General features: G+C 44.5%; 6 protein-coding genes across 12 annotated transcripts in view; 1 reads left to right on the plus strand and 5 right to left on the minus strand.

The window, feature by feature from the left end:
* The window catches only part of LOC125958206 (putative uncharacterized protein DDB_G0271606), an 8,281-nt gene extending 4,631 nt beyond the window's left edge, over positions 1 to 3,650 (minus strand). For 3 of the 4 annotated variants that reach the window (XM_049691433.1, XM_049691416.1, XM_049691406.1), the window contains exons 1-5: positions 3,094 to 3,650; positions 2,177 to 2,368; positions 1,208 to 1,642; positions 655 to 1,138; positions 1 to 301 (exon numbers count right to left, since the gene is read on the minus strand). The exon at positions 1 to 301 is cut by the window's left edge and continues 128 nt beyond it. In XM_049691433.1, the coding sequence (XP_049547390.1) occupies positions 1 to 301; positions 655 to 1,138; positions 1,208 to 1,642; positions 2,177 to 2,269 (1,313 nt within the window). In that variant the 5' untranslated portion in view covers positions 2,270 to 2,368; positions 3,094 to 3,650. The remainder of the gene's footprint in view (positions 302 to 654; positions 1,139 to 1,207; positions 1,643 to 2,176; positions 2,369 to 3,093) is intronic. The other variant, XM_049691425.1, reaches the window with a different exon arrangement.
* Positions 3,651 to 3,826: 176 nt separating this feature from the next.
* LOC125958654 (uncharacterized protein DDB_G0271670-like) lies at positions 3,827 to 4,864 on the minus strand (the record flags this gene model as incomplete). The annotated part of the gene is made up of 1 exon (XM_049691715.1): positions 3,827 to 4,864. A coding segment is annotated over one exon (1,038 nt), but the record flags the coding sequence as incomplete, so codon positions are not given.
* A 512-nt stretch (positions 4,865 to 5,376) lies between these two features.
* On the minus strand, positions 5,377 to 15,563 carry LOC125958325 (glycerol-3-phosphate dehydrogenase, mitochondrial). Of its 4 annotated transcripts, none has more exons than XR_007469316.1 (7): positions 13,567 to 13,834; positions 11,494 to 11,631; positions 11,052 to 11,318; positions 10,848 to 10,960; positions 9,210 to 10,773; positions 8,801 to 9,112; positions 5,377 to 5,919 (listed from the first exon to the last, which is right to left on the minus strand). XR_007469316.1 is itself a non-coding variant. In XM_049691618.1 (7 exons), exons 2-7 carry the CDS (start codon positions 11,596 to 11,598, stop codon positions 8,707 to 8,709), a joined length of 2,196 nt encoding a protein of 731 aa, XP_049547575.1. In that variant the 5' UTR covers positions 11,599 to 11,631; positions 15,346 to 15,563; the 3' UTR covers positions 8,533 to 8,706. The 4 variants fall into 4 exon arrangements, 3 of the variants coding, with proteins under 3 accessions (XP_049547575.1, XP_049547558.1, XP_049547567.1); XM_049691618.1 differs by lacking the exons at positions 5,377 to 5,919; positions 13,567 to 13,834 and adding exons at positions 8,533 to 8,729; positions 15,346 to 15,563 and having other exon boundaries at positions 8,989 to 9,112; XM_049691601.1 differs by lacking the exon at positions 5,377 to 5,919 and adding an exon at positions 8,533 to 8,729 and having other exon boundaries at positions 8,989 to 9,112.
* A 799-nt stretch (positions 15,564 to 16,362) lies between these two features.
* On the minus strand, positions 16,363 to 17,643 carry LOC125958542 (lipid droplet-associated hydrolase). Its single transcript, XM_049691707.1, has 2 exons — positions 17,327 to 17,643; positions 16,363 to 17,263 (listed from the first exon to the last, which is right to left on the minus strand). Exons 1-2 carry the CDS (start codon positions 17,631 to 17,633, stop codon positions 16,536 to 16,538), a joined length of 1,035 nt encoding a protein of 344 aa, XP_049547664.1. The 5' UTR covers positions 17,634 to 17,643; the 3' UTR covers positions 16,363 to 16,535.
* Positions 17,644 to 18,507: 864 nt separating this feature from the next.
* On the plus strand, positions 18,508 to 21,936 carry LOC125958277 (histone acetyltransferase KAT2A). Its single transcript, XM_049691528.1, has 7 exons — positions 18,508 to 18,699; positions 18,764 to 19,209; positions 19,284 to 20,090; positions 20,179 to 20,459; positions 20,541 to 20,991; positions 21,061 to 21,153; positions 21,227 to 21,936. Exons 1-7 carry the CDS (start codon positions 18,562 to 18,564, stop codon positions 21,291 to 21,293), a joined length of 2,283 nt encoding a protein of 760 aa, XP_049547485.1. The 5' UTR covers positions 18,508 to 18,561; the 3' UTR covers positions 21,294 to 21,936.
* Positions 21,937 to 22,693: 757 nt separating this feature from the next.
* On the minus strand, positions 22,694 to 25,363 carry LOC125959269 (uncharacterized). The gene is made up of 5 exons (XM_049692083.1): positions 25,329 to 25,363; positions 25,223 to 25,275; positions 24,112 to 24,824; positions 23,290 to 24,051; positions 22,694 to 23,215 (listed from the first exon to the last, which is right to left on the minus strand). The coding sequence occupies exons 1-5, from the start codon at positions 25,361 to 25,363 to the stop codon at positions 22,694 to 22,696; spliced, it is 2,085 nt and encodes a 694-aa protein (XP_049548040.1).
* Positions 25,364 to 27,269: the final 1,906 nt, after the last annotated feature.

Raw genomic sequence — 27,269 nt, forward strand, 5'->3', positions numbered from 1 at the left:
TGCTGAGCCACGGCGGCCTGCTGTTGAGCAACCAACTGTTGCTGAACCAGTTGTTGTTGAGTTTGTTGTTGCTGTTGCTGCTGCTGTTGTTGGTGCTGTTGAGATTGTTGCTGGGCAGAACCTGAGTTCTGTTGTTGCTGCGCCTGTTGTTGCGCTTGTTGCTGTGCTTGCTGTTGTACTTGATTTTGCTGTGCTTGTTGCTGCTGCTGCTGTTGCTGTTGCTGCAGAACATTAGCGGTTTGAGCCGTCCCCAGTGGTATTGTTATATTAGTTCCCGGTATGGTAAGCGTGGCCTGACCAGCTGCATGAGAAAAGAATAAAATGCAAGCGAACATTGGTTGTGTACTGATATAATATATGATTATTAGTTAATGGGTAATCTGACAGTCCAATAAGATTATGGTTCAAGTACTAATGCTTCAGAACACTATAAAACGATATTTTTTCAAGTTAAAATCACTTCTTTCACGATTATTTACAGAAAGCATTAGCAGCACGGTCAGACTAGAGCAAAATATGATTGAACCTCGTATGAACTCGTCCGATTGGTGCATCTGATTAGACCACACACTTTTATCTACTGTATGAGCCCTCATACCTCGTATCAGCAACGTAATCGTTAGCTACGGCGAAGTAAGTGATTCTAGTTCTTACCATTGGGTAGCTGCACTGCCTGCGTCATATTTTGAAGAATGTTTGCCGGGACAACGCCATTAGGTGCCCGTATGATTTGACCGGACGGGGTAATGAAGGCGGGTTGACCATTAATCTGTACAGCTTGTGCTCCGGCGGCTGCAAGCTGCTGTCCCTGCTGTATGCCACCAGGCACAAAGAGAGCCTCTTGTCCGTCAAGGCTTATCGTTTGCACCGGTTGCAGCATCTGAAACAGACCGTTCTGATTCTGTATCAACTGGCCGCCGGCACCTTGTAGATACTGTTGAGGTATGCCCTGAAGGTTCACGATTTGCGGCTGTTGCATTTGGGGCGGTGAGGTAACAAAGGTTTTGACCGGTGTTCCAACCGGAGTAGCAGCGGTGCCTGTTCCGGTGGCCACCTGCACCGGTGTACCATCCGGAGTGGTTAATGCATTTAGCTGATGTTGCGGGAGATAGTTCTGTAGTTGTTGTAACGTAATCACCTGTGAATCAATTAAACAATCAGTTGGTTTCGAACTGTAAGATGATAGTCGAGTCAGCGGTGTACATACTTGTGGTTGCCCTTGGGCTGAAACCTGTTGTATTTGTGCCTGCAGTTGCGCCTGTTGCTGAGCATGCTGTTGCTGGGCAACTGCTTGCTGTTGAGCAGCTTGTTGCTGAGCAGCTGCATGCTGTTGCGCTTGATTTTGCTGTGCAGCAGCCTGCTGTTGCGCTTGATGTAGCTGCTGGGCTTGCTGCTGCGCCTGATGCTGGGCTTGCTGCTGAGCCTGCTGCTGCTGTTGTTGCACCTGTTGTTGTTGCTGTTGCTGTTGCTGCTGTTGCTGCTGCTGCTGTTGTTGTTGCTGTTGCTGTTGCTGTTGCTGTTGCTGTTGTTGCTGCTGCTGCTGCTGCTGTTGGTGCACCTGCAACTGTTGCTGTACATGTTGTTGTGTGGCAGCACTTTGTGGCTGCGATGCAGCCATGATTGCTGCGTTGAGTTCATTGCCCTTTAGGTGGTTACGAATGATAAAAGATTATTTTCCACAGAAAGTAGAAAACCATACGGCAAGCAATTAATGAAACAAAAGCAAACGAACAATTTGAACGGCTTAAGACAAAATTGTAGTGCGGAGCAACCAATAACGACTCTAGGTTACTGAATAAGATTAATTCCTGTGCGTTGTATTAGTGCTGATGATGCAGGAAAACTTATGAACAATAGTACCAGGGAGTGTGGCAGGAGCAGATGAACGAAATGCAAAAAAAATGAATGGTGGCGGAAAATGGTTACTAATGCAAACCAGAAAAGGTACGAGAACGGTCATAGTGACAAAGGATTTGTTAATGAATGCAGTAATTAGTGTTGACCACTAAAGTGGCGAAAGCAATGACAGACTTAAACCAGGAGAAGCCAAACCCAAAATCAAAACGCAACCCATCGCAAACCAGATACAAGAAATAAAGACGTTAGCCAAATAAAACCGAAAAGAGAATGCCGGCGGGAAATAGTACGCGAGCTGCTACGCATCGCTCGAACGGACCTGTAATCCTTGGGCTTGTAGCTGTGCCACTACCGAGGCACTGACGATTCGTATTTCCTGCCCCGGTGCGAGTGCACCTTGACCGGTATCCATTGTTGCGGGAAGTCCTCTAATTACGTTTTGTGATGCGAAAAGTTGATTTTACGCACGCTGAACATCTTTTGAGGCATTATCTATTTACTTTTCTTAACTCTATACGTAGAAAGAACAGATCAAAGTTAGTGGAACGAATAACTGAAGATAACTGAATTATTGCAAAAAAGACTCGATAGAAATAAAGGAAAAGCATGTCTAGTTCAAACGATTTTTAGATAATTTCGCCACGAAGATAAGGTTCTTCAACAATTGATAACACATTGAATAGTGTTGTACGGCGCCCGATTTAGCGTGACATGGTCGTCATGGCAACTCCTATTAGCGCAGCATTCTCATCAGCATGGCGAGAGGGATGTTCTCAGAGCAAAACTGGCCTTTTTGTTTACAAAAAAAAAAAACATTTCATATTGTCGGTGCGAGCGACCGATACAGATGATAAGGGAGATAGCATGTTGTCCCTGGCGGGGAAAGTGTGTTGGCAGACACCATAGAAAGACCAAAACCCTTGACTGAAGCATACTAGGAGAGTGCGTAGATCCCTACCACACCCAAACCCCCGCAACTCCTATGACCCTTTTGAATGAAAGGAATGCTGGCAACTCATTCATGAAAACCTAACACACGACGAAGTCCACCGGGGGACGGTGCGTGGAAAGGGTCGAATCGAAGGGTCCACGAAAACTATAATGGGGATGAAGAGATTATTCTCTTCACAAAATAACACAAAAATTCATCAATCTCTCGTTGAGCGACCGCATTCGAAGTCGTTTATTCCATGACGGTTGCCCTGTTGCGCTGAAAATAACCCACTGAACACATACCTCTTCCTTCACGGATATCGTCTGGTTCGAATCATCCATCTCCTCTCGCGGTGTCTCTGCCATGTTGCCTCACTTTGGGAGTCTAGTCTGGCTAGTAAGTATTCCGTGTATCCTCCCCCCGAATGCAAGCAGCAATTCGCTACTGTAGCGCCACACTTTCTCTTTATATAAACAAGAAATACACAATCCGATCGTCGAGGGAGATGCAGCCCTGCGGGAGTCTCTTGTTTTGATGGTTTACTTATTGAGCCCACGCACTAGGGAGATTCCCGACACGCGAAATGTGATATCAACCAAAACTGCAGGCTTCTTTTCCTACCAGCACCAAACTTTTGAACACTTTTATGTTTCCCTCGTTTTCGTCCCCCGTTCTGTGCACACAAAACATCGCCTACGATGAACGGACGAGACGCACACACGCAACTACCAGGATTTTGATCAAGCAAATCTCACACCAGATTCTTCATCTGGTAATCATCACGATACACCTGCCGATTCGTGTCACGAGATTCTTTCGCTGGTAAGAATTTCACAGAGAATTTCGGTTTCCGACCAGATCCATTTCTTCCAGAAGAACAACACAACACAATTTTTTTTCAGGGCAGCGCGTCAAATTTGGGCCCGGAAGGTTGGTACTCTTGTACTCGAATTTTTCTGATCAACTGCTCGAGCTTTACTGACTGCTCGATGATGATGATGATGATGATGATGATGATGATGATGATGATGATGATGATGATGATGATGATGATGATGATGATGATGATGATGATGATGATGATGATGATGATGATGATGATGATGATGATGATGATGATGATGATGATGATGATGATGATGATGATGATGATGATGATGATGATGATGATGATGATGATGATGATGATGATGATGATGATGATGATGATGATGATGATGATGATGATGATGATGATGATGATGATGATGATGATGATGATGATGATGATGATGATGATGATGATGATGATGATGATGATGATGATGATGATGATGATGATGATGATGATGATGATGATGATGATGATGATGATGATGATGATGATGATGATGATGATGATGATGATGATGATGATGATGATGATGATGATGATGATGATGATGATGATGATGATGATGATGATGATGATGATGATGATGATGATGATGATGATGATGATGATGATGATGATGATGATGATGATGATGATGATGATGATGATGATGATGATGATGATGATGATGATGATGATGATGATGATGATGATGATGATGATGATGATGATGATGATGATGATGATGATGATGATGATGATGATGATGATGATGATGATGATGATGATGATGATGATGATGATGATGATGATGATGATGATGATGATGATGATGATGATGATGATGATGATGATGATGATGATGATGATGATGATGATGATGATGATGATGATGATGATGATGATGATGATGATGATGATGATGATGATGATGATGATGATGATGATGATGATGATGATGATGATGATGATGATGATGATGATGATGATGATGATGATGATGATGATGATGATGATGATGATGATGATGATGATGATGATGATGATGATGATGATGATGATGATGATGATGATGATGATGATGATGATGATGATGATGATGATGATGATGATGATGATGATGATGATGATGATGATGATGATGATGATGATGATGATGATGATGATGATGATGATGATGATGATGATGATGATGATGATGATGATGATGATGATGATGATGATGATGATGATGATGATGATGATGATGATGATGATGATGATGATGATGATGATGATGATGATGATGATGATGATGATGATGATGATGATGATGATGATGATGATGATGATGATGATGATGATGATGATGATGATGATGATGATGATGATGATGATGATGATGATGATGATGATGATGATGATGATGATGATGATGATGATGATGATGATGATGATGATGATGATGATGATGATGATGATGATGATGATGATGATGATGATGATGATGATGATGATGATGATGATGATGATGATGATGATGATGATGATGATGATGATGATGATGATGATGATGATGATGATGATGATGATGATGATGATTCCTCTACGCAATATCTTAGTTTTCACTAAAGTGAGTTATTTTACAAAGTATAACACTTTTACTTGCTTACCTGCTACATTCGACATTTCAACAAAGATGAATGTTTCCTTCGGGAAAATGAGTACAGCGTTCAATAAATTGCACACCACGTGCGTGATATTTATGAATTTTATTTCAGTGAAATAAAAACGCATTTCCTTAGGAGCAATCTTAAAAAGTTCTTCAAATTTTAGGCATTCGAAGGCGCAACAAAAGGACGACCGCACGAAGGTGCAATCAGTCCTTTTCTGGTTTCCTGTTTCCGTCGAATGAAATTACATAAATAACATATTTTATTCGGAGTTTCAGCGAGAATGGTAAAATTATGTTTTCTTAAACTCAGTTAATTCATCGCGATGATTCGTTGGGCCAACCAATTTAGCTGCTCACATCGAGAACAGTGAGGTATGCCGGGCCTTTGCTTTTCCGATAAAAATTTTCCCTTCGCCGAGATGGAGCTTATTCGTATAGCCGGTGGACCGAACCTTGGCGAATTCTGCTCCGTAGCCTGCGTATGTTCTTCATACCCCCCTTCATTACCCTGTGCATATAATTTGGAAGCATTTCCCACTTCGATGGCAGCGTGAGACGACCAAATTTTCAATGGGTTGGCGTTTACGGATAACTGGAAAATTCGAGAGTACTAGAGCTGATCTATTGGTGAAAGATAAAAATGAAAAGAAAAAACCAGAGTAAAAATCCAATTCATCGATAAAATCCAATTCAGAAACGCAACACAAATCCCCACAAACCGAACCAATCATAATTTACCCGCAGTATTTCCCGCAAACTAACTATACGTAACAAAGCATCACAGTAAAAATGATAAACGAAGCAGTAACATGAAGTAATGCATGATTGTGCGCAGGCGAAGACCGATTAAAATATAAACGAAAACTGCATAATGGTGAAACAAATTATTAAACCACACTAAACAAACACGTAAACACACATAACACAAAGGCGTAAAAATGGTAAAACAGTGAGAAACCAATTCTAGTTCCAATGATCCCGAAGCAGGATCGTCTGGAACGTTGAGGATGATAAAATTAAAACAATTTTGGCGGCGTCGTAAAATGTGTTCTATAACGTGATTAAAGCGAAGAACAATCAATCGAAAAAATCAACTGGCGAGAACTTTACCTATTCGCTCAACTAGAGCGTACTATTTGCGTTCGATGCTGATGTTTGGTTTGTGGTTGTGGTGCACGTTTGAATGAAACGTGCCATTGAAAACCTTCAGAACAACAAAATGAGTTCATCTTTGGTGTTTCATGCTTCGGTGGATGTTTTGTGTTTCCTTGCAGTAAATGTTACGGTTGTTTGTACAGCACTGGTCGATAAAATAGCAGCGCAAGTGCGATAAGCAAACTTGCGCGTTGTACTCGCTCACGATTACTTTTACTTAATTTTTATCGCATCTGTTGGGTGCATTAGCGTCTGTGGAATGCGGTTTGGTGTTAATTTTAATTATCGATCGCTTAGGTATCAATATATAGGTATCTATTGCCCAAACCGTCTGGTTCAGGTTGGTCGATGAAATAGCAGCGCTAACGAAGAAGTCTTTTTTTTAGTGACGCGAGTTTTTTTTGTGAAATCGCAGTTGTACTACTGGGTAATGTGAAGAATTTGCGAGTTTTTACACTTGGTTTGAAACATCTAACGTAAGTTCAATTTTCAGTAAAATGGGGCGTTCAAAGCATTGAACGGTTGAAGACCGAAATGCGATAAAACGATTGATATCGGGAGGAAAGACGTATCGGGAAGTGCAGAATATAATGTGCTGCTATGCGAAGAAAATAGCAAATGCACTGAAATGGAATTACACACTCGAAAGTCGTGGAAAAAAGTGCGCAACAAGCGCACAAACTGATCGCGAGATAATCCGAACGGTGAAGAAAAGGCCACAAATTAGTTTTTTGGCATTGAAAAAAGAACTAAACTTGTCTATCAGCACATCAACGATAAGGAAACGTTTGCGGGAAGCAAATTTGTACCCCAGAGTGCCGAGGAAAATATCCTTGCTTAAACCAAGACACATTCAAAATCGAATGATGTTTGCCAAGTCCCGGGTCAATTGACCACTTACCAAATTTAGGAATATTCTTTGGACTGATGAAAGCAAAGTGGAGTTGTTTGGATCTGGGGGACAGCGAAAGTTTGTGAGATGTCCCCCAAATACTAGAACGAACCCCAAATTTACTGTAAAAACAGTTAAATTTGGAGGAGCCAAGGTTATAGAAAGGGGCTGTTTCTAATACAGCGGTGTAGGTATCATTCACCGTATCGAAGGCATCATAAATGCTGTTGGATAAGTCGATATCTTACAAAATATCATGCTACCATATGCGGAAAATGAATTGCCGCTAAAATGGGTCTTCCAACAAGACAATGACCCCAAGCACACCAGCAAACGTGCAAAAGTTTGGTTTCAAGAAAGAAAAATTGACGTAATGGAATGGCCTGCACAATCCTCCGAACTCAATCCGATCGAACATTTATGGACGGACATAAAAAGGGCTGTGAAAACAGCAATGTCAAAAGATTCTGAGCAGTTTTGGGCCGCAGTAAAGGCAGCATGGTACCAAATACCAACAAGCCGCTGCCAAAACTTAATGGATTCGATGCCACGAAGACGTGCAGCCGTTATAAAAAACAAAGGTCATGCTACTAAATACTGAGCACTTGTCAATGCTTTCTAATTGAAATCTAATAAAATTCGAATACAAATTTAGCTTTTTTGTTAATAAGAACTCGTTGAGTTTGTTAGCGCTGCTATTTCATCGACCAACCTGAACCAGACGGTTTGGGCAATAGATACCTATATATTGATACCTAAGCGATCGATAATTAAAATTAACACCAAACCGCATTCCACAGACGCTAATACACCCAACAGATGCGATAAAAATTAAGTAAAAGTAATCGTGAGCGAGTACAACGCGCAAGTTTGCTTATCGCACTTGCGCTGCTATTTTATCGACCAGTGCTGTACTTACAACCACCCGTTTTTTCGAAGGAGGTTTTTTTTGCAATTAGCATAATGCAGGATACACTCAACAAGATGGCGTCGCTGATCAGAACATACAAAACGGTAGCTTACAACAATTATTTACAACAAATATAACAAAATCGCTCGTTTAGTGCCTTTTTCATCTAACAGACAAGACGATAGGCAAAAAAGGAAGCAAACAACCGATAAACATCCAGATCCATTCCTAGATCCGTCAACAGCAGTAATTTGCTTCTCCAGGAGATAAATATCGATGACATCTTAGCCAAAAAGCCTCTCTGTTTTTTTTTCGCTGGAGTGCGTTTTGTGTCTCGTTCGTTCAGTTATTTATCAACATAAACGTATTCGAGCTAAAATGCTCGCAACATTCCACGTGTGCATGCTTTAGTTGTATGACATTCGGGCTGCCGACAGTTAAGGTATTAGAATTACTTCCTTGGACTAGTGAACGCTGCGAACGTAGAAAGAAAAAGAGAACAGGGTATCCCCCATTAGTTTTACCCCAAGGCCATTATACATTACCTTGAGCTCGAGTGATTGGGACAATTTTGTTTAGTCATCAAAATCGTTCCGGATCGGCCGTTCGTGGATCGATTGGTTGCCACCATATGCTAGAGGGAAGTCAGTTGGCATGGCAATTGATGGTACAACACGTGCTGGGCCAATCGATCCCGAGCAAAACCTTGAAAGATGTGTCATTTATAGACCACCTCCTGAGCGTTCGATGGTGATCTGCTTCTTCAGGCGCTCCTGTTCCTTGCGGATTTCCTCCTGCTCGGCCACAGCCGCAAACCGAGAGTGGGACACGAATCCGGACTTGATGGCGGACATCATCTGGAAACAGGTGATTGGGAAAGTAGCATGATATTCAAACGATAGAAGGCAATCGTCTTTGCTGTAATGTCACGATCAATCATCAATATCAACGCACCTGAAGGTACTCTTCCAGCTCAACCTGTCCGTTCATGTTGGTGTCAATTTCCTTCAGGATGCCGTGCAGCTCCTCACCGGAGACCTCAGTGTCACCGAACGATTTCATCGCTCGCTTAATGTCCGTAATCGAAACGTAGCCCTTCTTCTCCTTGTCGATCGTCTCGAAGCGTTTGACGTACATGTTGACCTCCTCCTTGGACAGATTGATCGGAACCTTATCCTTGAGCGATCGGTTAGCCTGGTGGCCCATCTGCGTTTGCAGGAAGTGTTCGCACGACTTGATTTGATTTTCCTTCTCCTCCTTCGACCACTTCAGCTCCTCCGCCATAATGTCAGCGATCTGTGGTAGTGCCTCAATCGCGGCCTGCACGTTCAGGAAGGACAGCCGCAGACGGCGCGAAATCATATCAATACAGGTACAGGCGTACTCGCGAATACCGTACCGGACCTCGGCATCAATGTACGGGAACTCAGGGTGAAGTTTTTTGCCGATGATGGGCCAGCGTTTGCCGGTTAGCGTGGCCAGCTTGGCGACAGCGAACGCACGATCCCCGTACGAGATGGCCAGATGCTTGGCAACCTCGACTTCCAGTCCCAGATCCTGCACCAAACGGATATACATGGTCGGTGTCCAGCCTTGGGCACCCTCGATCCACAGTCCATCGGTCACGCAGCCCCGCTCTGGTTTCAGATTGCAGGCCTTGATGGCTGCATCGAGCGTATGTTCGGCCATTGCACGATACGTTGTCCACTTGCCACCGGCTATCGTCACCAGCTGCGAGTCACTGACATGCACGATATGGTTACGTGCTAGGGACTGCGTGTCGTCCTTGTTAGGATCGGACACGAGCGGCCGGATGCCACTCCAAGCCGATAGCACATCACCACGGCGTACGTCAACGTCCTTGTTAAGGTAGTTCTTGATTTCGCTCAGGATGAACTGAATCTCATCCTCGGTCGGAGTAGGCGAGCGTGTCACGTCGCACGGTGAGTCGGTAGTACCAGCGATCGTACCGTTTAACCAGGGCAAGAAGAAGATGACACGACCATCGGATGTGTCCGGATCCAGGAGACCCATCTGCTGCGGGCTGTAGTATCCGGGCAGCACGATGTGCACTCCCGAACTTGGGCAACAAATTTGCTTCACCGTGGGGTTGTCCATCTGGCGAATGGCATCGGTGAACGGACCGGTTGCATTGATCACACACTTCGCCTTGATCGTCCATTCCTTCTTGCTAATGTTGTCGCGCACCTTCGCACCGCACACCACGTTCTTGCCGGTCGCCTCGTCCTTCTTCTTTAGCAGCTCCAGTACCTCGACGTGGTTGGTAATGGAGGCACCGTGGCGAGCAGCCGTTAAAGCGATGGCCAGACACATACGAGCATCGTCCTGTTGGCCGTCGTAGTAAACGATGGCACCGCGCAGTTTGTCACCACGCAGCATCGGGAACAGTTCGAGTGCATCGTCACGAGACAGATAGTACGAGCTCTTGACGTTACGATCACCGGCCACGAAGTCGTACGCCTTGATGCCTACCCAGAAATAGGGTATCTGCCACCAACTGTAGCAATGAGAAAGAGCAGAAGCAGGCTCTAGTGTACAATGCACAAACTCCCTCGTACTAATAACACCTACGTGTACACTGGCAGCATGATTGGCAGCGGACGAGTAAGATGTGGTGCCGATCGCAGCATCGAGGCACGTTCGTGCAAAGCTTCCTTCACCATCCGGTACTGCTCGATATCCAGCTGTTAGATGCGTTAGTCGGAAACAATAAGATCGCTGTGTCATCTGTCTGTGGTACAGGTTGATTTGGACTGAACTGGCTTAATGACTTACTCCAAGGATGGCTTTCTGCAGATAGCGCACACCTCCGTGGATCAGTTTGGTCGAGCGCGACGAGGTACCGCTGGCAAAATCATCTGCCTCGACCAGGGCCGTCTTGAGACCGCGCGTTACCGAGTCCAACGCACAACCTGCACCCGTTGCACCACCGCCAATGATCAGCACATCATACTCTTCACCGCTTTGCAGTGCGCGGATCTGCTCTGACCGTGGCGGAAGAGTGCGCTTGCGGCGTATACGCTGCATTTCCTCCATTTGCACCTAACGTGATAGAAAACCAACCATCATTATTTTCCGTTCACAGAACCGAAGCAGTTCTCTAGCATTTCAGTATAAGATTGTCTTGAAATGACGAAGTTTTTCTAAGACAAACGGCGCACAAACATACGTTTACATACTGAACTGATATAGATAGAGAGTTTGTTCTATCCCATACCTGATAGTGCGAGCCATCTCTGCTTTGAAGAGCGTATGTGGACAGAGCAGCACCGATCGCGATACCAGCGGCCGTTACACCGAATCTTCTGAACCTCGAAGCCATGGTTGGCGGCTAGCAATCTTCTTGTAGATCAACCTGCAGAGAGAAACAAGAAGAACAATGAAGAAATGGGTCAATCCGTTTCTAGAATTGCTGTGCGTGATGAATGTAACACACATTTCGTTTGGTACCTATTAACACAATTCAACTAGGCCAGAATAGATCGCGATTTCTTTCGGCACTGACCTACCTACACGACACACAACGATCTGTGCAAACGCACAGCACACACGTGCCCCGCTTAACATCAGCGATAAGACGATCCGATGAGATCTCTACGCTCGTACACAGAACCAAATGCATCCAGTACAGTGTGGACCTGAAATTCCACGCTTTCCATAAGCGGGCGGCATCACAACATTCCTGCCCTTTACCCAATCCTCCCCAGCTATCGCCAACGACCACTTTGGGTGTATGACATCACTACGGAGGTGTCGCATCACGTTTGTTTGCGTTGATGATTGGAGTGTATTTTATTGAACTATTGTCAACCACTCGATAAATGTGTACGATTGTCGCTGTTTGGTGTTGGCACGAGCATGGCCGATGGCCGTTTCAACGGTGTACGCGTACCACCAATCGCGAATCACCTGACGACCGCGTGCCGGACTGCTCTCACACACCTGTCGTCTACAAGGGGGTATATGATGGTACCTATCTGTAGTTCGATACTGTCACACAGAGGTCAGATAGAGGAGATATGAGGATCAAAGCAGATCTCCGACTGTGCTCGCCCAAAACCGCTATTAGCTGCTCGGGGCTACTTCAACGGATTCATTGCTTTAGTACCATAACAACGCCATGATCATCATGGGATCTCGTGCTTCTTCATTCGATGCGTCGCTGCAAACAAGCGAAGCAAAACTGAGGGCCTAACTCATAACCGGTTCTGGGAGCTCGCTATACTCGCACCATAAAACATTCTCGCATGCCCATGGTCTTCTGAACGGCACTCGGTTTCAGCGCTGGCGTTAGAATCCGCGAATGCTACACAATAAGCATTCGTGGTTAATGACATCATCTCCGCGACTCCGTGACGCCGATTTCAATTTGACGAACAGATGCATGATTCACACGACCGATGGCTGATTGCGTGGGGAAGCTCACGAGTGCGCCGTTCAGAATTGAATAAGAAACACTGCAGGCAGCAGAGTGTAACGCCACGACACTACATCCTTCTTAGTCGTAGAGTTGTTCACGTGATCGCGTGCGTTCACGTATAGTACCTCGTCCTAGTAATTAAGGCACGCACCGATCGGACATCGGAGTTACTTTTGCGATCAAAGCACCTCCGTGTGAGACGGTAGTCCCAGGTATAACCGAAATCCACGATTCACACAATGCTCGATCATTTGAGCTCGGAAACGGTGACCACTTAACACGACAAACATCGGGTGGATTTGCAAATAAAAACCACCCCACTACGTCTCGACACCCGTACCCGACTGAATTCCTTTCTATTAATAAATGCGCTCGCGTGGTAAGATCGCATAAAACCGAGCAGACCTAGTGCCATTAGGTACGAAGGGATTGTCGATTATGTAAATGATTAAAAGTCTGCCAAAAAGGGTCACTTTCAATAGGGTTCTCTGGCCGGTGCCACTCGCTCCATCGTTTCCTCGATACCGCCAACATCGCACTTGATCCTCACTCACGCTGTTGCTTTTCTTTTTTGGTACGGTTGCTGCTCACGACGTATTGGGTTGGCATTATCGTCCGTTGTTCATGCTCGTATCCTGATTTAGATCAAATGCAATGATCGTTACATAATTTTAACACCATTTACACGGAACACAAAACGTTGCACCAATTGCAACGTACGCTGCGTTTCACTTTCCTACAACTACGAATCATATGCACAAGATCACGGATTAGTACGATCAATTGCAAGTCCCGTTGGTGGTGCTGCTGCTGCTGCTGCTGGACACATTTTCGTTTTGCTGGTTACCTAGACGATAGTTTACCACTTACACTTTACGAGCGATCGAAGTTAAACGGAGACGAATTGCTGGGCAACCGTACAAGGCCGTATTCGCCGGCAGGCACGCCGCGCACTAGACCTTGAAGGTTGATAAAGGGGGTGCGCTCCAGCGACTGCTCACGTGCAGTGGCAGTGTTAGGCGTGACAGGCGGAAAGGCGGCCCCTGCGCTCTGCACCAAACACAGCTCTTGCAACTCGAACGATGACGACTATAGGCGACAAACGACGAATATCGACTGAGCGTCGACGGATACTACGCAACGGTCCTAGTACCACTAGCCAGCTGGTCCCCCCTTGCACCAGCCTGGTGAGCATCATTCGCCTCATGTATCGCCAATCTCTCGTTCTCTCCTGTTCTCAATTGAGACGAGTGGGGGTTCTGCAGTGCACAAACGCTGGCGGGCTTTTACGAGCATTCAGCAAATAGACCTGGCGCAGTTTACTTTGGCGGCAAGTGGTGATTGAACGCCGGAAAAGCTATTATATCATCTCATTTTACTTGCACTCGATCGTCGACCACCCGATCGGATGCAGCCTGATCTTCTCGTCGTGGGTACGGAGCAGGTGGCCAGAACTATAAATACTCACGACACAGGCTAGTCTTCCAAATTGTGCTGCTTGGCGGCGTTGACATTCAAATAACGTTGGTATAGTATCAAGGGAACTTCTCCCATTATCCTTCTTGCTTACTATTTGACGAGCATGTGTCCAGACGCAAATTTTACAATAAATCTATCATCTTTAGTGTACAGGTAAGTGACGATGTGCATGGCACGAAACACAATGCATAGTTCCAATGGAGGGGCAACTCCAGGTCCTGTATTGTTTTGATCGTGATCTTCGTTTACTAAACCCGAAGCTTGCATGCGTCGTACACGTGAGACACCCTCGTTCCTGTCCTTGCCATCTCATATGTTGTGTTTTCTGCAGAAAGAACGGAATATTAAAGCGCACAAGGGGCTTTTGAAGTGTCTCACTTATTGCTTAATTTACAGCTAGCACATAGGCCGGCGCCGCGTTGTGGCTCTCTGCTCCGCGTGTAGCGTTTTGTCATCGACTATGCCACTGGCGCTTGTGCCAGTACCCACAACTGTTTTATCGATAAGCACCGTGCAGAATACCCGGAAATACTCGTCTGGATATTGACACACAAGGAGAGTTTGATATACTAGTAGCTTTTCGAAGAGGACATTTCTTCTCCAAATGCAAGGACTAATTTCAAGTACCTTAATTAAAAAGTGCTGCTGCTTCTGCTTTCACAGCTTTCCTTGAAATACAATGCTATTAAGGACTCCATCCTCTTGGCTTTAAGCCTTAGCATCAAACAGCGTATTTAACAGAAATCAGAATCCTACACACAATCGGCCAGTCATAAGCAAGTTCAGTTAGGCTCGACCATAGCATACACTATCGCTTCCATTACAATAATATTTACCCAATAGTGGTATTTGGTAATCCTCTCTCTTCCTTATCTGTGTACCTTTTGCTATAATCTGATCAATATTTTTTGCCAGCGTTTCTAGCCACTCGGCAAACTGTAAATGGCGCGTTGCCGTCCCAGATTACAGCAAGGTGCTTACTGCTCTTGGTGGCGGATGATTCCACGCTCTCTCCGTTTGTACGGAAATAGAACGAAAAATTGTGACCGAACAATAAACCCCGCGACTACCCCACATACGCGCACCGTATCACGAAGAAATAAAGTATCATGATGGATGAAAGATGCCTACAGCAGTTGGAGCACCACTAACCAGAAACACATTTAGTACCTTTTGGGTGCCGTTTTGTTTTTGATGGCAGCGAACACTTTTCGACGTGTTGACCAGAGCGATGGTTATCAAACACTGTGCACAGACCCGTGTGGGCGGTGGGACATTCACTTACACACCCTTTTCTACACCTTCCGATTCGACGGAACTGGTTGGTGGGGAGTGGTAAAACTATGGAGGTAGATAATGACGGATTACAGCAGACTAGTACTCGCATTTACCATCTTTTTCGGACAAAATGCACTGTGTACTTCTATCGATGGCATTGAACATGTGTTTTCCATGCCTCACAATATGAGTAACATGCTATCACCGCCCGTAAAGGGATGAACACAAACGGAAATCCTCTCTTCGATTAGGAATGCTGTTCATCGAGGGGACCATCTCTCCAGAGAAGCAACTCAGTAGTAAATGTACAGCTATGTACGCGTCTTTTTAATCATAAGTTTAGTTTTCCATATAATGTTTTGCAAATAACCTTATTTAATGAAGACTAGTTATGGCATTAGAGGATTGATGATTATGAAAATATTCACTGACTTATTTAAACCTTTTCACCTTTCTGGCAGGATATATAGCAGAAAGTGGTTGAACAAGGTCAAGGATAATATTTGTAAGGCGGGGCAGTATTATTTTTTTTTGTTATTGTCTCGTTTTGTGAAGCTTGGTTCACATTTTCGATTTAAGAGCAATTACCAATTTATTGAAAAGTTTGCTAAATAAAAGATAGCAGGCGATACAATTTTAGAGAAGATGTGCTCAATCTATCGTGTGAGTTCATCTAAGTACTGCGCAAGTCCTCTGGGAGATTCATTTTCTTTCAATATTTTGAGGAATATTACATGTAATGTTTAGTCATACCATCATCGATGTGAACATAATTAAAGGCACGGATGATAACGGAAGCAGCAAATATTTATGCACCATTTGCAAAAAAAAAGTTAAATCAAATAGAAAAAAAATGTTTCTTATGAGAGTATGCCTTCAATGGATATTCTACATCGATGTCGATTATGATGTTATTACCAGTTTACATAAATATTCTTTGTAATCATTTTATTTTTCCTCTCACTATGCACCACAGTGCCACGTTATGAAAAACGCCAGGATTCCTACAGTTTACGTTTCAACAGCTTACAATCACCATAGTACCGGCATATGCAACTAGGTTGCTGGCCAATATGTATTCTTTATACACGATATTTCAAAATCCACTCACCTACAGTAAAGCCCATCTGTGCGGCGGAACGCAAAACGAATGCATGATCATATTTCTTTGTGCAAAGTTCGGCATCTACATCCGGGAGGCGTGCTTTTAGGTCATGATAGTACTTGACCGGTACCCATCCATCGGTTGTTCCGTAGTATAGTTTGATCCGGTGTTTGTTCTCGGACAGGGTGTTGATGTCGAGCTCCTTCACCTTTCTCATCTCGTCGATGGCAAGAAACCAAATCTTATCAATTACCGCAGGGTTCATGTACTTCAAACCTGTTCCTAAGTAGCACTTGGGGATGCCATCGATCAGGAAATAGATGTAAATTATCCACGTGCGCACAAACAGGGGCAGCAGCGCGAACATTCGATAAAACCACTGCCAGACGCACCACACCGGATTGATTAGCCGCGTTACGATGAACCCGTTTCTCGTGCTTGCCATTCTCTCGAGGGTTGGGAAAAGAAAGTAGCAGTGCTTCACGCGGGCACTTATATCCGGTACTTTCAGCAGCTCCAGTGCCATGTAAGATCCGATTGAATGAGCAATCAGATGGATCTTTACATCTTCCGGAACGTATTTGCGAATAAACTCGATCTTGTGCTGCAGCTGTCCGGTCAGGTTATAGAGCTCTTCATTGCCCCGCAGAGGAGGCGTCGGTCTTTTGTACGGGTTTTCGTCGGCCTCATCGTGACCAGCCTGACCTGGAAGAGGGAAACCAAGAATGAGTTAACACACAGTTACGGCCCGTGATTATCTCTACGTACCAATTACCCATACGGGCATTTCTTTGTTCAAACATTCGTGCACTGTGGACAGAAATTTGGTGTAAAATCCTGGAAGACCCGGATTTCCGGTGATGCACAGCACGATCTCCTTCTGGTCACCGAGCGATTCTTCGATCCATTTTCCCCACGTCAGTATGTGCGTAGGAACTTTAGCAATAATCGGGTATGATTCCTGCATGTTTATCGCTGCTGTTGATCGGATGCCGTCGGGTTGGATTGTGCCTCTCAGTAATGCTGTTATCACACGAGCCCGTTTTACAAAACCCTGCAAAATTCCGGTCAACATAACGCAGGAACCCGCATCAAGGTTAATCTATCGAAACGAATGACGTCAAGCTTATTAATTTTGTGACTGTTTTCGACATAATATGAGATTCTCCCATTAGTGGGCAAGCAGTTTCAGTTAAGAATTATCCGCTCGTTATTTCTTCAGCACTTAAACATTTCCATGTTGTATTTATTTGAAAATACCTAATTTTTTTCTATCCCAATTTAGGATTGTCCATCCCTAGGCGCAGTTTGTTTACACCGCACGCGTCGCGCGTTTTGTGCATACCTTGGGCAGATTTTGCGAGCAAACAAAAACCTGTGCAAAGCAAGGTACTTTAAAAAGACAGGTAGCTTTATCCAGAACAAATCCCCGATTTTATTTTAGAAAAAACTTCAGAGTTTGACATTCACGGGATGGTGGGATGTTTACTTCGGGAACGCTCTTTTCGGAGCTGTTTTCGCTTTTCCGTGGTATTACGACAGTTAAAATTCACGAAAAGTGGCAGGAAAGTTGAAGTTTATGCAAATATTCCCAAAATTCTTTCAATAGTTTCAATATGGTATCGGTCCGTAGGTCTTGCCACCCGGCCTAGAACAAGAGCTAGCTAGCGTTCCTGGACCGTGCTCACTCGCTGTAAAACCCAACTCGGTCGCTCGAATGATCTTAAATCGAGAGATGAATCATTTAAACATTCGAAAAAGAGTGAAATCAAGTACTTTCCCTGATAAAACCACCAAACTTGCCCACATCTTCTTCTTCTTCTTCTTCTTGAAACTCACGTGGTTTTGTTGATAAAAAGCGCCCTCCTATGAATGTCAAACAAATTCAAAATGGTGACCTGTCAAAGCGGTTAAGATGCTACCTGTCTTTTTAAAGTACCTTGGTGCAAAGCCACAAATTTTACCAGTTTCCAGAAAGAAAATTCCACCGTAAATCATCCATCATGAGTGAGCACACCAACAATCACAATGTAGAGGTGAAACAGGAAAATCCGGACTCAAACCAGAGCGGCAGTCAAGGAGGATCACAGGAGAAAACACGCCAAGACAGCATCGAGAGGATCATGCAGCGCAAGCACAGGGTACGGATTGAGATTTGTCTTCCCGGTGTCTCCGAGCGCATCTTTAATTGAATCCCTCTTGCAGGTCTACCGTATGCCTCGGAATCAGAAGCTGACAAAGCTGTCGATGTACTCCTCATGCCAGGGTACCGATTGCCGTTGCACAGGATGGAAAACACCGGAGGAGTATCGCCATAAGGATGTGGAAGTCGATTACTGCCCAGAATTTGGTGAAGAATGCCGAAACCCAAACTGCAAGCATAGCCTTGAGATGCACATTCGACATCTGGGAGATATCAGCGAGGATCAGATGAACGAGCTGCTCGGAGCTATCGTGGATGTCGAGAACCTCTACATGAGCATGCTCCGGGAGACGGACACTGATACGAAAAAGGTTTACGCGTATCTGTTTCGTTTGCTGCGCCAGTGCATTCTCACTCGAACGCAAGCAGTCATACGCGGGCCATTGGGAGATCCGCCGTTCGAGCAGCCTTCCATATCGAAAGCAGTTACCAATTTTGTACTTTATAAGTAAGGCTACGCTCCTACTGTGTCGAAAAATATTAGGAGGAGTGGTATATTATATCCCTTACGGTGCATTTCAGATATGGCCATCTTCATCAATCAGAGCTAGATTCTATGACGGAGGTAGCGAAAACGTTTCTGCATTGTCTGAACCACTGGAACTTTGAGGCTCCGGGTGCACGGCAAGATCTGGTGAATCAGGAAGATGTTTCAAACTACAAGATTAACTATACCCGTTGGCTGGTATTTTGCCATGTACCGGCTTTTTGTGGTTCATTACGTCACTTCGAAACGTCGGTCGTGTTCGGTCGTACATTGCTGAAAGCGGTCTATCAATACGTCTATCAGCAGCTGCTGGCAAAGTGCAAAACGGAGCGCGATCGTATGCCTCCCGAGAAGCGCATCATGCTCACGCAGTTGCCAAAGTTTCTGGAAGCGCTCAAACAGGAGGTGGTCAATGAGGATTCCCCCATCTGGTCGGCCAACTTCAAACCATCAGCAGCGCTGATGCTGCACAAAAGTAAACGCCAGCATGACGGTTCTTCGTCGTCGGCTGGTAAAAAGCTTCTCAGCGATACGAAGCGGTTCAAGAAGGAGCTAGATTGTGAAGATCTGTCAGATGAAGTGGTAGCACGGGCGCTGAAGCGTATTAACGATTCAAACTACGCCAGCCGAGCGGAAGTCGTTTTTCCACCGAATGCACCCCGTGATGAAGCGGCAAAAGCAGAAGAGAATCGACGCGAGATCGAGTTTCACGTGGTTGGGAATTCGTTGACGAAGCCGGTCACTAAACAGTCCATGCTGTGGCTACTCGGTTTACACAGTGTCTTTGCTCATCAGCTTCCGGGAATGCCACGGGAGTACATCAGTCAGTTGGTATTTGACCCGTACGTGTTCGCTGTTATGCTTAATCGTTCTGCCTTTCGAATCATCTCTTTCACTTACGAAAAATGTCTTGCGCTGTCTCCACTGTAGCAAGCATAAGACATTGGCATTGATCAAGGAAGGACGACCTATTGGTGGAATTTGCTTCCGGACGTTTGCATCGCAAGGGTTTACGGAGATCGTGTTCTGTGCGGTAACCAGTAGTGAGCAAGTAAAAGGTTACGGTACACATTTGATGAACCATCTGAAGGACTACAGCACCCAAAGGGGCATCAAGCACTTTCTCACCTACGCGGACGAGTTTGCGATCGGTTACTTCAAGAAGCAGGGCTTTTCCAAAGACATAAAGGTCGCTCGGCAGGTGTATGCAGGTAAGTGTTAATTGCCCGATCGATTTTGTTGTAAACCACAAACCAATTCTATTTCTTTTCCGCACTTGCATGGCCAAAAAGGATTCATCAAGGAGTATGAAGGCGCTACACTAATGCACTGTGAGTTGCACCCGAGCCTAATCTATACGCAGTTTAGCTCAGTTATCAGAAAGCAGAAGGAAATCGTGAAGGAATTGATTACGCAGCGGCAGCAGGAAGTACAGAAAGTTCACCCTGGCTTAACATGCTTCAAGGAGGGACTACGGAGCATACCGATTGAATCGATACCTGGGCTTCGCGAGGTGGGCTGGCGTCCTCTGTTTCGTGCTCAGCGTACAGCCCGTCCACTGGAAGAATCTGCAGATCCGGACAAACTGGCAACCGCGCTGTCCGTCGTTTTGCAGCACGTCCGAGCACACACGGCAGCCTGGCCATTTCTCAAGCCGGTCAATCAAGCCGAGGTGCCCGATTATTACGATCACATCAAGTATCCAATGGATCTGAAAACTATGGCCGATCGTTTGAAAAACAAGTAAGTATGCCGCCTTCGATGGCGTGATATAATGGGCGGCGTGAAATCAATTGGTAATCTTCCTCACAGGTACTATGTCGCAAGACGTTTGTTTATGGCGGACATGGCACGCATATTCACCAACTGTCGGTTATACAACTCTCCTGAAACCGAATACTATCGGTAAGATTTGAAGTTCAGCAAACAGAACCTTCGGTTTGTGGTTACAATCACTATGTTTTGCATCTTTTTACAGCTGTGCAAATACTCTCGAGCGTTATTTTCAGACAAAGATGAAAGAGCTCGGCCTTTGGGACAAATGATGTCCGGTAAACAGGCACGAGCATTCCCACCACCGTGCTGACGGTAAAGATGATGACGACGATGACGAGGAAGACGAGGAGGAGGAAAACGAAGATGACGACAATGACGATGTTAGCGGTGGTAGTGGTGGTAGCGGTCACCTTGAAATGGATAGTGTTAAAAAGATGGAAGCACACGCGAGAAATGACGCAAACAAAATGGCGCTCGATCATACCGCTGTTGGTGAGCACCGGAAAACGTACCGAAGGGCTGGTGCAAAGGAGGACCGACACAATTTTAATGCCAGCTACCACACATACGCTAATATTTACGGTCCGCGATCCGATTGTAAGGTGAGCTATGGTAGGAAAAGTGTTCCGGGTGCTGGGTTACGCATTTCGAACGCTGCCTCCACCGCCAGCACCACACAGGATATTGTAAAGGTACCCGTTTCTGGTTTGGAGCATCAAAACATTAGCACCTTTGACCCTTGAGGGCGAAAAAATTGGGAAAATTGGTAATGAAAACAATTAAGTACTCAAAATTAAGTTACTGTACGTTATGGCCAAAGCAAATGGAACAATACAACTGTATCTCAAAATTGGAAATACATGCCACTCAACCGCGAACCTAACGCTTTGTACAGATTTGTATCCGATATGTGGCGTATAGTTTGATAACCATGATCCGAACGTGATTGCTCGGTTTGCGGTCGTTGTCCAATGATACATTTTTGTGATTCGCAAAATGCCCATATAAATACACTATCTTAATGCAAAAATAGAAAAAAAGAGGTGAAACGTATGTTATTCGCTCAATGTTCTGAGACAAGAGACAAAAAAATCTATTATTTGTATTATTTCATTACTTTTATTACTAGCTCAATGAAAGTGCGTCATCATCATCAACAGAGCATTCTACGGACTGGTCTTACAGATATCAATCGACTAAATGGCAAGAACTAAGGAATCATCAGCTGGGACACATCGTTGCAAGCGCACGTTTTAATTACTACTTAAGAATGCATTCATCGTTTAAGATGAGTTAAGTAGAATGCAGCAATAAAGAAATCAATTTGCCCAGCGCTCTTATTAAAATTAATGATAACCTGACGCCTGGTACCATGGGTGTAAGGAAACGGATTTAAAGAGCTTAATCACCATTCATCCTCAGTAATCAATCAAACACTGCGCGCGCCAACAGTCGATTGTTAAAGAGCTTGCTTAAGCTGAATAGTCTCAGTGCATGACATAGATAGGACGTGTTACAGTGAGGACAGGTGATATTTGGAAAATGTTCGTTTTCCTCAAGATAATGACTAGAGTATTAAGCATTAATTGGTTGACGGTGGTCCTTCCGCTGCATGAATGTGTAAGCATATAAGATCTTTCTAAGAGTAGTTGCTGGTATGATACCCTTACTAGAAACCTATCGACCGTACCTTTCGCTTCAAACGGCTAATCACCTCGGTGCCCCAGACTTCCAACAGAAAGATAAACCCGGCACAGAACAAACCGTAACCTAGAATGAAAAATGCTCCAATAAAATGACCAATTTGGAGGCGAATCGCTCCATCGCCGAGGTGATGATGTTGCCGTGCATTCTCGATGTTACGGAACACGTCCGCCGGTAGGTATCGCATGCCGACTTTGCTGCCCCAGTAGTACAGGATGCCCGACTGCTGCACGCGCAGTATGTAGTCGTTCAGGTTAGCCAACAGTGGGTTAGTTTTGGTACTAATTGCCGCACAGTTTTGATAGTACAAGTCGTCTAGCAGCTTCTGATACAGCTTGGATGTATTTCGCTCAAGGAAATGACTCGGTGCAAAATTTCCATGTTGCGCCCGTTCGATGATAAACCCGAACTGTCCTAGACGAGCGTATTGTACCGCCCGAGCACCCGTGACCAATACGATGGAGGAAGCAATTTTCTTCATATGAGGCTAAAATAATTGTAAAAAAATGGTTTTGATATAACTATACTCTGGTGGTGTGGTCGAACTTGATAGGTCGTTACCTCCGTGGCCTTAGATATTCCTTCCAAAACGATAGCTGTTGGACTAATCCATTGGAGTCCGCTTTGGGCAAACTCGAACACTGTGTCGATGGACTGTTCGTATTGTGGCACCGTCATTATGCTGGCCAGTCCTGCGCTGTAGCAATTGCTGACCATAAAACCGGCCAACAGAAGAGACGCAAACAATATCACACACGACCACAAATCCGTGCGGATCGAGGCGGATTGTACGACGAAGAATCCGGCGACCATGAGGATTGCATCGCTAAACGAAAGCTGCTCCGCCACGTTCTGAATCTGTTGTTCCACGTTGCATGATGTGAGCAAGCGATATCGGAAGTATCCGATATACCAAGCAGCACCGATACCCGCAAATAAAGTGCAAAGTACAGCCACCCAGAGTACACCGGAGAACGAGAGAAAGGGAGTATACCAAAACGGGAGCATATGAGGTCTAGGTGCTAGCATCGTAACTCCCGAACGGCTAATGCTCATCGTGTAATCAGTGAAGTTGTATGGTCCTAGCCAATAATATACGGCCCCGAGGGCCAAATCTATACGACGCTCCGCTACGCCTCCCATTGCTCCGTTTCCACTGCCATTTGCGTAAACTATACCCCACTCGTCCTCATCTTCGGTAAAGGCGAGAATGTTACAGTTTCGTCGATCGCAGAAGGATACCAAAAGTCTGAACTCTGTACCATCCAACCAAATAGAACGTTCTCCTGTAGCTGGATCGTATGCATTGCCCAAGCCCGGATCCTAACAGAAATACCGATAAGCACACCAACCATAGATAGCATCACATATTGGGATACCTACCATACGCTCATAAAAGGAGAAAGGCAAATAGTTGAATACACCTGATCGCAGCACGAATCCCTGAAGATCAGCCAATTTGTCGGGAAAAAATTGAGTTGTTTTCCAGTTCTTCCAATCGACCCTGATGATCTGGAGTGATGTCCGATGATTCAGATTGGCTTGTTGTACTCCCGCGAAGGAGATAAGTGTGGTGTACAACCGATCCGGACGTAAATTCTCAGCATTGTACGCGATTATTAGGACATTAAGGATGTCTAGAATCAGAAATGAATCGATCAATATCGTTATGTCTTGGTTGTATTCCAGAAACGCTGCCAAGTAAGCATCTGGAATACCTCTCAGGGACACATGTTGAGAAATAAGCTTTAGCATGGTAACACTGTTGCTCTTCGTTACTAAGAACAGCACACTTTTGTCCTTCGATCGTTGCTGTGAGCTGTGGTGCGCCGGAACATACTGATCCAGAAACCATAGTATACCCGGTTCATCCACTACAAAGGCCTGGCAGCCATTATCGATGGCGAGCTGCAAACGGCGGTAGCTCAAATCCGATCCTGTGGCATCTAGTTTTATACGTGCCATGCTTACGTCGGTCAGGAAGTCCTGTCCGATGCTGCAGAAGCTGTAATACCTTGTGTAGTACTTGACAATGATGAACCGTATCAAGACCATGAGTGTAGGTATCGGTGAGATATCCTCTTCGATAACCAGATCTGTTAACGGGATCATATTCGCGAGGTAACTGTTAACGTGTCTTTCCACATACAGAAAGGTCGCCACGCTAGGTCTACATTTATAGGACTCTGTCTGAGGGTAATCGATAACAACATGTAGATATTCTGCGGATATTTGTATACCGTTACCATCATGATTACCTGCAATTTATGATGCACTGATATACAGAAGAATGTAATTGGCAGAAGCCAGTTGAGTTCTATAGCCAGGAAGGGCGTTCGAGGCGCTGTTTTCATGTTGTGTTGATAGCTTTGATCCTTGATCCGCAATCAACGGAGCACCCAATCATCATTTATTGATGTTGCTTTAAAATTATAGCCGGTTGGCGAGGCAGTTATTGGTGCCGATAAACCCGGTGCCGATGATGTGGCCTTACCTCGCGAAGACCGGTAGCCACTATAGTGATTCCACACGTCACCGTTCGACTCTCTGTGTTTTTTTTATTGAAGGATAGTCAGGATAGCCCCACGTGGGTCAATTACTTCGTACCAGTGGCCGCCTGGATTACCGAGTTCATAAATGCGGAATGCGCAACAGTTGGTTCTCCTCTCTTCAAGCAATCTTGTCAGAGCGATGACTATTCAAAAGCCGGGAAAGTGGATCTTCACTACAAGTTTTATTAAAAATGTAAGGCTTCTTGAATGCTTTGCGATTGGGTGTACTCTTGCGATCTGGCGTCTGAATCAAGGTGAAGAGATAACGATCAATATGATAATTTCAGGTCGACGATAGTAAATTCCAGGTGCAAAAAGTAAATTGGAACCTAAGGCGTAGTTCGACGTTTTGGATCGTTATGCCGACGTGACCTTCTCTTCATTTAAAATTAATTTGTATTATAAATGCACTACCATGGGATTCTTGGCAATTTTATAATTGCAGAAATAATGTCCATTCATGTAATTATTCCAACTTCTCCCATTTAACAGGGTATCACCATGACGCAATTGCAGAACACGGCCATCTCGTTCCGGCAATTTGGTAATCGAAGCATCCTGGAGTCACAGATGGTATCTTCGCGTATAAAAAATCGAAAATCATTTCATATATTATGAAAAAGATAAATACTACTCTACTATATAATTACTATATACTATCTATATATATATAAAAATGAATGTGTCTGTCCGGATGTCCGGAGACTCCGAAACTACTGGACCGATTGCCTCCAAATTTGGTATGTGGGGGTTTTTGGGGCCGGTGAGTGCTATAGGCTTGGTTAGAAACCCCTCGCTACCTTCCTTCCTGCCCTTTCCTAACACTTGATTGTTAAAATGAATTACATGAACATGAATTACTCCGCAAGTTATGAACCGAATACCATTAAAACTTGCACAATTGTGGATGGTCACCTGAGAAATCATGGGACAAAATTTGGTTCATATCGGACGATGGGAGGGGGGGCCTTCATACAACCCCAATCCTTAAAATACGTCCTAGAGCAATATGGGTATCGTTTCCTAGGTTTTGATGGTCTCTAAATCGATTGGATTCACTTAAAACCCTTTTACTTGGTTCTTTCACCTATCCACCACTACCACCCTCCATTCCGTACATCTTGCAGAGCAGAGTAATGGGTGGGAAAATTATATAGTTGCGAATAAAAGCAATAGAAGAACTAGAGAGGGAGAGAGAGAGAGAGAGAGAGAGAGAGAGAGAGAGAGAGAGAGAGAGAGAGAGAGAGAGAGAGAGAGAGATAGAGCGAGAACGCCTGCGGTGGAATGATAACAATGGGATCGGCAACGCTGCAGAAATCGTTACCATTTTTTAATGGTGTGTCTTCTGTTGGTTTAAATTTTCTTAACAATTTCTTAAGTTCAATCAAGTCATTAGTTAATCAAGAAGTTGCTTTAAGTTTCACAAGTCAATTTACATGAAACAATTATAAAAACTCATTCAGTTGTGAAGAATTTGAATTGATAAAAATTATATTAATTTTTTATTATTGATTTACGTGCCTCTTATCATTGACGATTTTCAACGTAGCGGGTTATGCATGGGAAACGATCGGAATTGCATGCACAAACATATAAAGCAGCAGTAACCGAATAGTAATAGAAAACAATACCAACATATCCTATCTATCAGGAACGGCTTGCGATTGGAATGAGAATGTCCGAGAGAGAAGAAAGACCCTCGATCTGATCGATCGACGTTTGAGTAAATTTGAAGTGCGGTGCTTTTAGTTATGATCTACCATGTGACTATGTAAATCATCGTAGGCTGAATACCGGAAAAATGAATCAAATGTGTCGTATTGTAATGTCGTTGACCCATACCACCATTTGAACTTTACGAGCTATGTGCAAACCGAACACTAAAGTCAAAGTATTTTATAAAAAAAAACTTGGGAAAATAAAATTCGTGGTCCCAAATGACATCATTTAGTCCGAAAGGCAAAGCCTTAAAACTCAAGCATCATTTTA

The sequence above is a fragment of the Anopheles darlingi genome, chromosome 2, assembly GCF_943734745.1.
Source record: "Anopheles darlingi chromosome 2, idAnoDarlMG_H_01, whole genome shotgun sequence".
Classification (NCBI taxonomy): Eukaryota; Metazoa; Arthropoda; class Insecta; order Diptera; family Culicidae; genus Anopheles; species Anopheles darlingi.

What these genes read in the sequence shown, in the direction of transcription:
- LOC125958542 (XM_049691707.1), bottom strand. Translation starts at nt 17,633, where the DNA reads ATGTTGACCGGAATTTTGCAGGGTTTTGTAAAACGGGCTCGTGTGATA. An exon ending in AATGCCCGTATGGGTAATTG is followed by an intron (nt 17,264 to 17,326) that starts GTACGTAGAGAT and finishes TCCCTCTTCCAG; the next exon opens with GTCAGGCTGGTCACGATGAG.
- LOC125958277 (XM_049691528.1), top strand. Translation starts at nt 18,562, where the DNA reads ATGAGTGAGCACACCAACAATCACAATGTAGAGGTGAAACAGGAAAAT. An exon ending in ACCAATTTTGTACTTTATAA is followed by an intron (nt 19,210 to 19,283) that starts GTAAGGCTACGC and finishes GGTGCATTTCAG; the next exon opens with ATATGGCCATCTTCATCAAT. An exon ending in AGTCAGTTGGTATTTGACCC is followed by an intron (nt 20,091 to 20,178) that starts GTACGTGTTCGC and finishes TCTCCACTGTAG; the next exon opens with CAAGCATAAGACATTGGCAT.
- LOC125959269 (XM_049692083.1), bottom strand. Translation starts at nt 25,363, where the DNA reads ATGAACTCGGTAATCCAGGCGGCCACTGGTACGAA. An exon ending in TGGCTACCGGTCTTCGCGAG is followed by an intron (nt 24,825 to 25,222) that starts GTAAGGCCACAT and finishes TCCCGTTAACAG; the next exon opens with ATCTGGTTATCGAAGAGGAT. An exon ending in GAATATCTAAGGCCACGGAG is followed by an intron (nt 23,216 to 23,289) that starts GTAACGACCTAT and finishes CAATTATTTTAG; the next exon opens with CCTCATATGAAGAAAATTGC.
- LOC125958325 (XM_049691618.1), bottom strand. Translation starts at nt 11,598, where the DNA reads ATGGCTTCGAGGTTCAGAAGATTCGGTGTAACGGCCGCTGGTATCGCG. An exon ending in GAGATGGCTCGCACTATCAG is followed by an intron (nt 11,319 to 11,493) that starts GTATGGGATAGA and finishes CTATCACGTTAG; the next exon opens with GTGCAAATGGAGGAAATGCA. An exon ending in ATCATGCTGCCAGTGTACAC is followed by an intron (nt 10,774 to 10,847) that starts GTAGGTGTTATT and finishes TCATTGCTACAG; the next exon opens with TTGGTGGCAGATACCCTATT.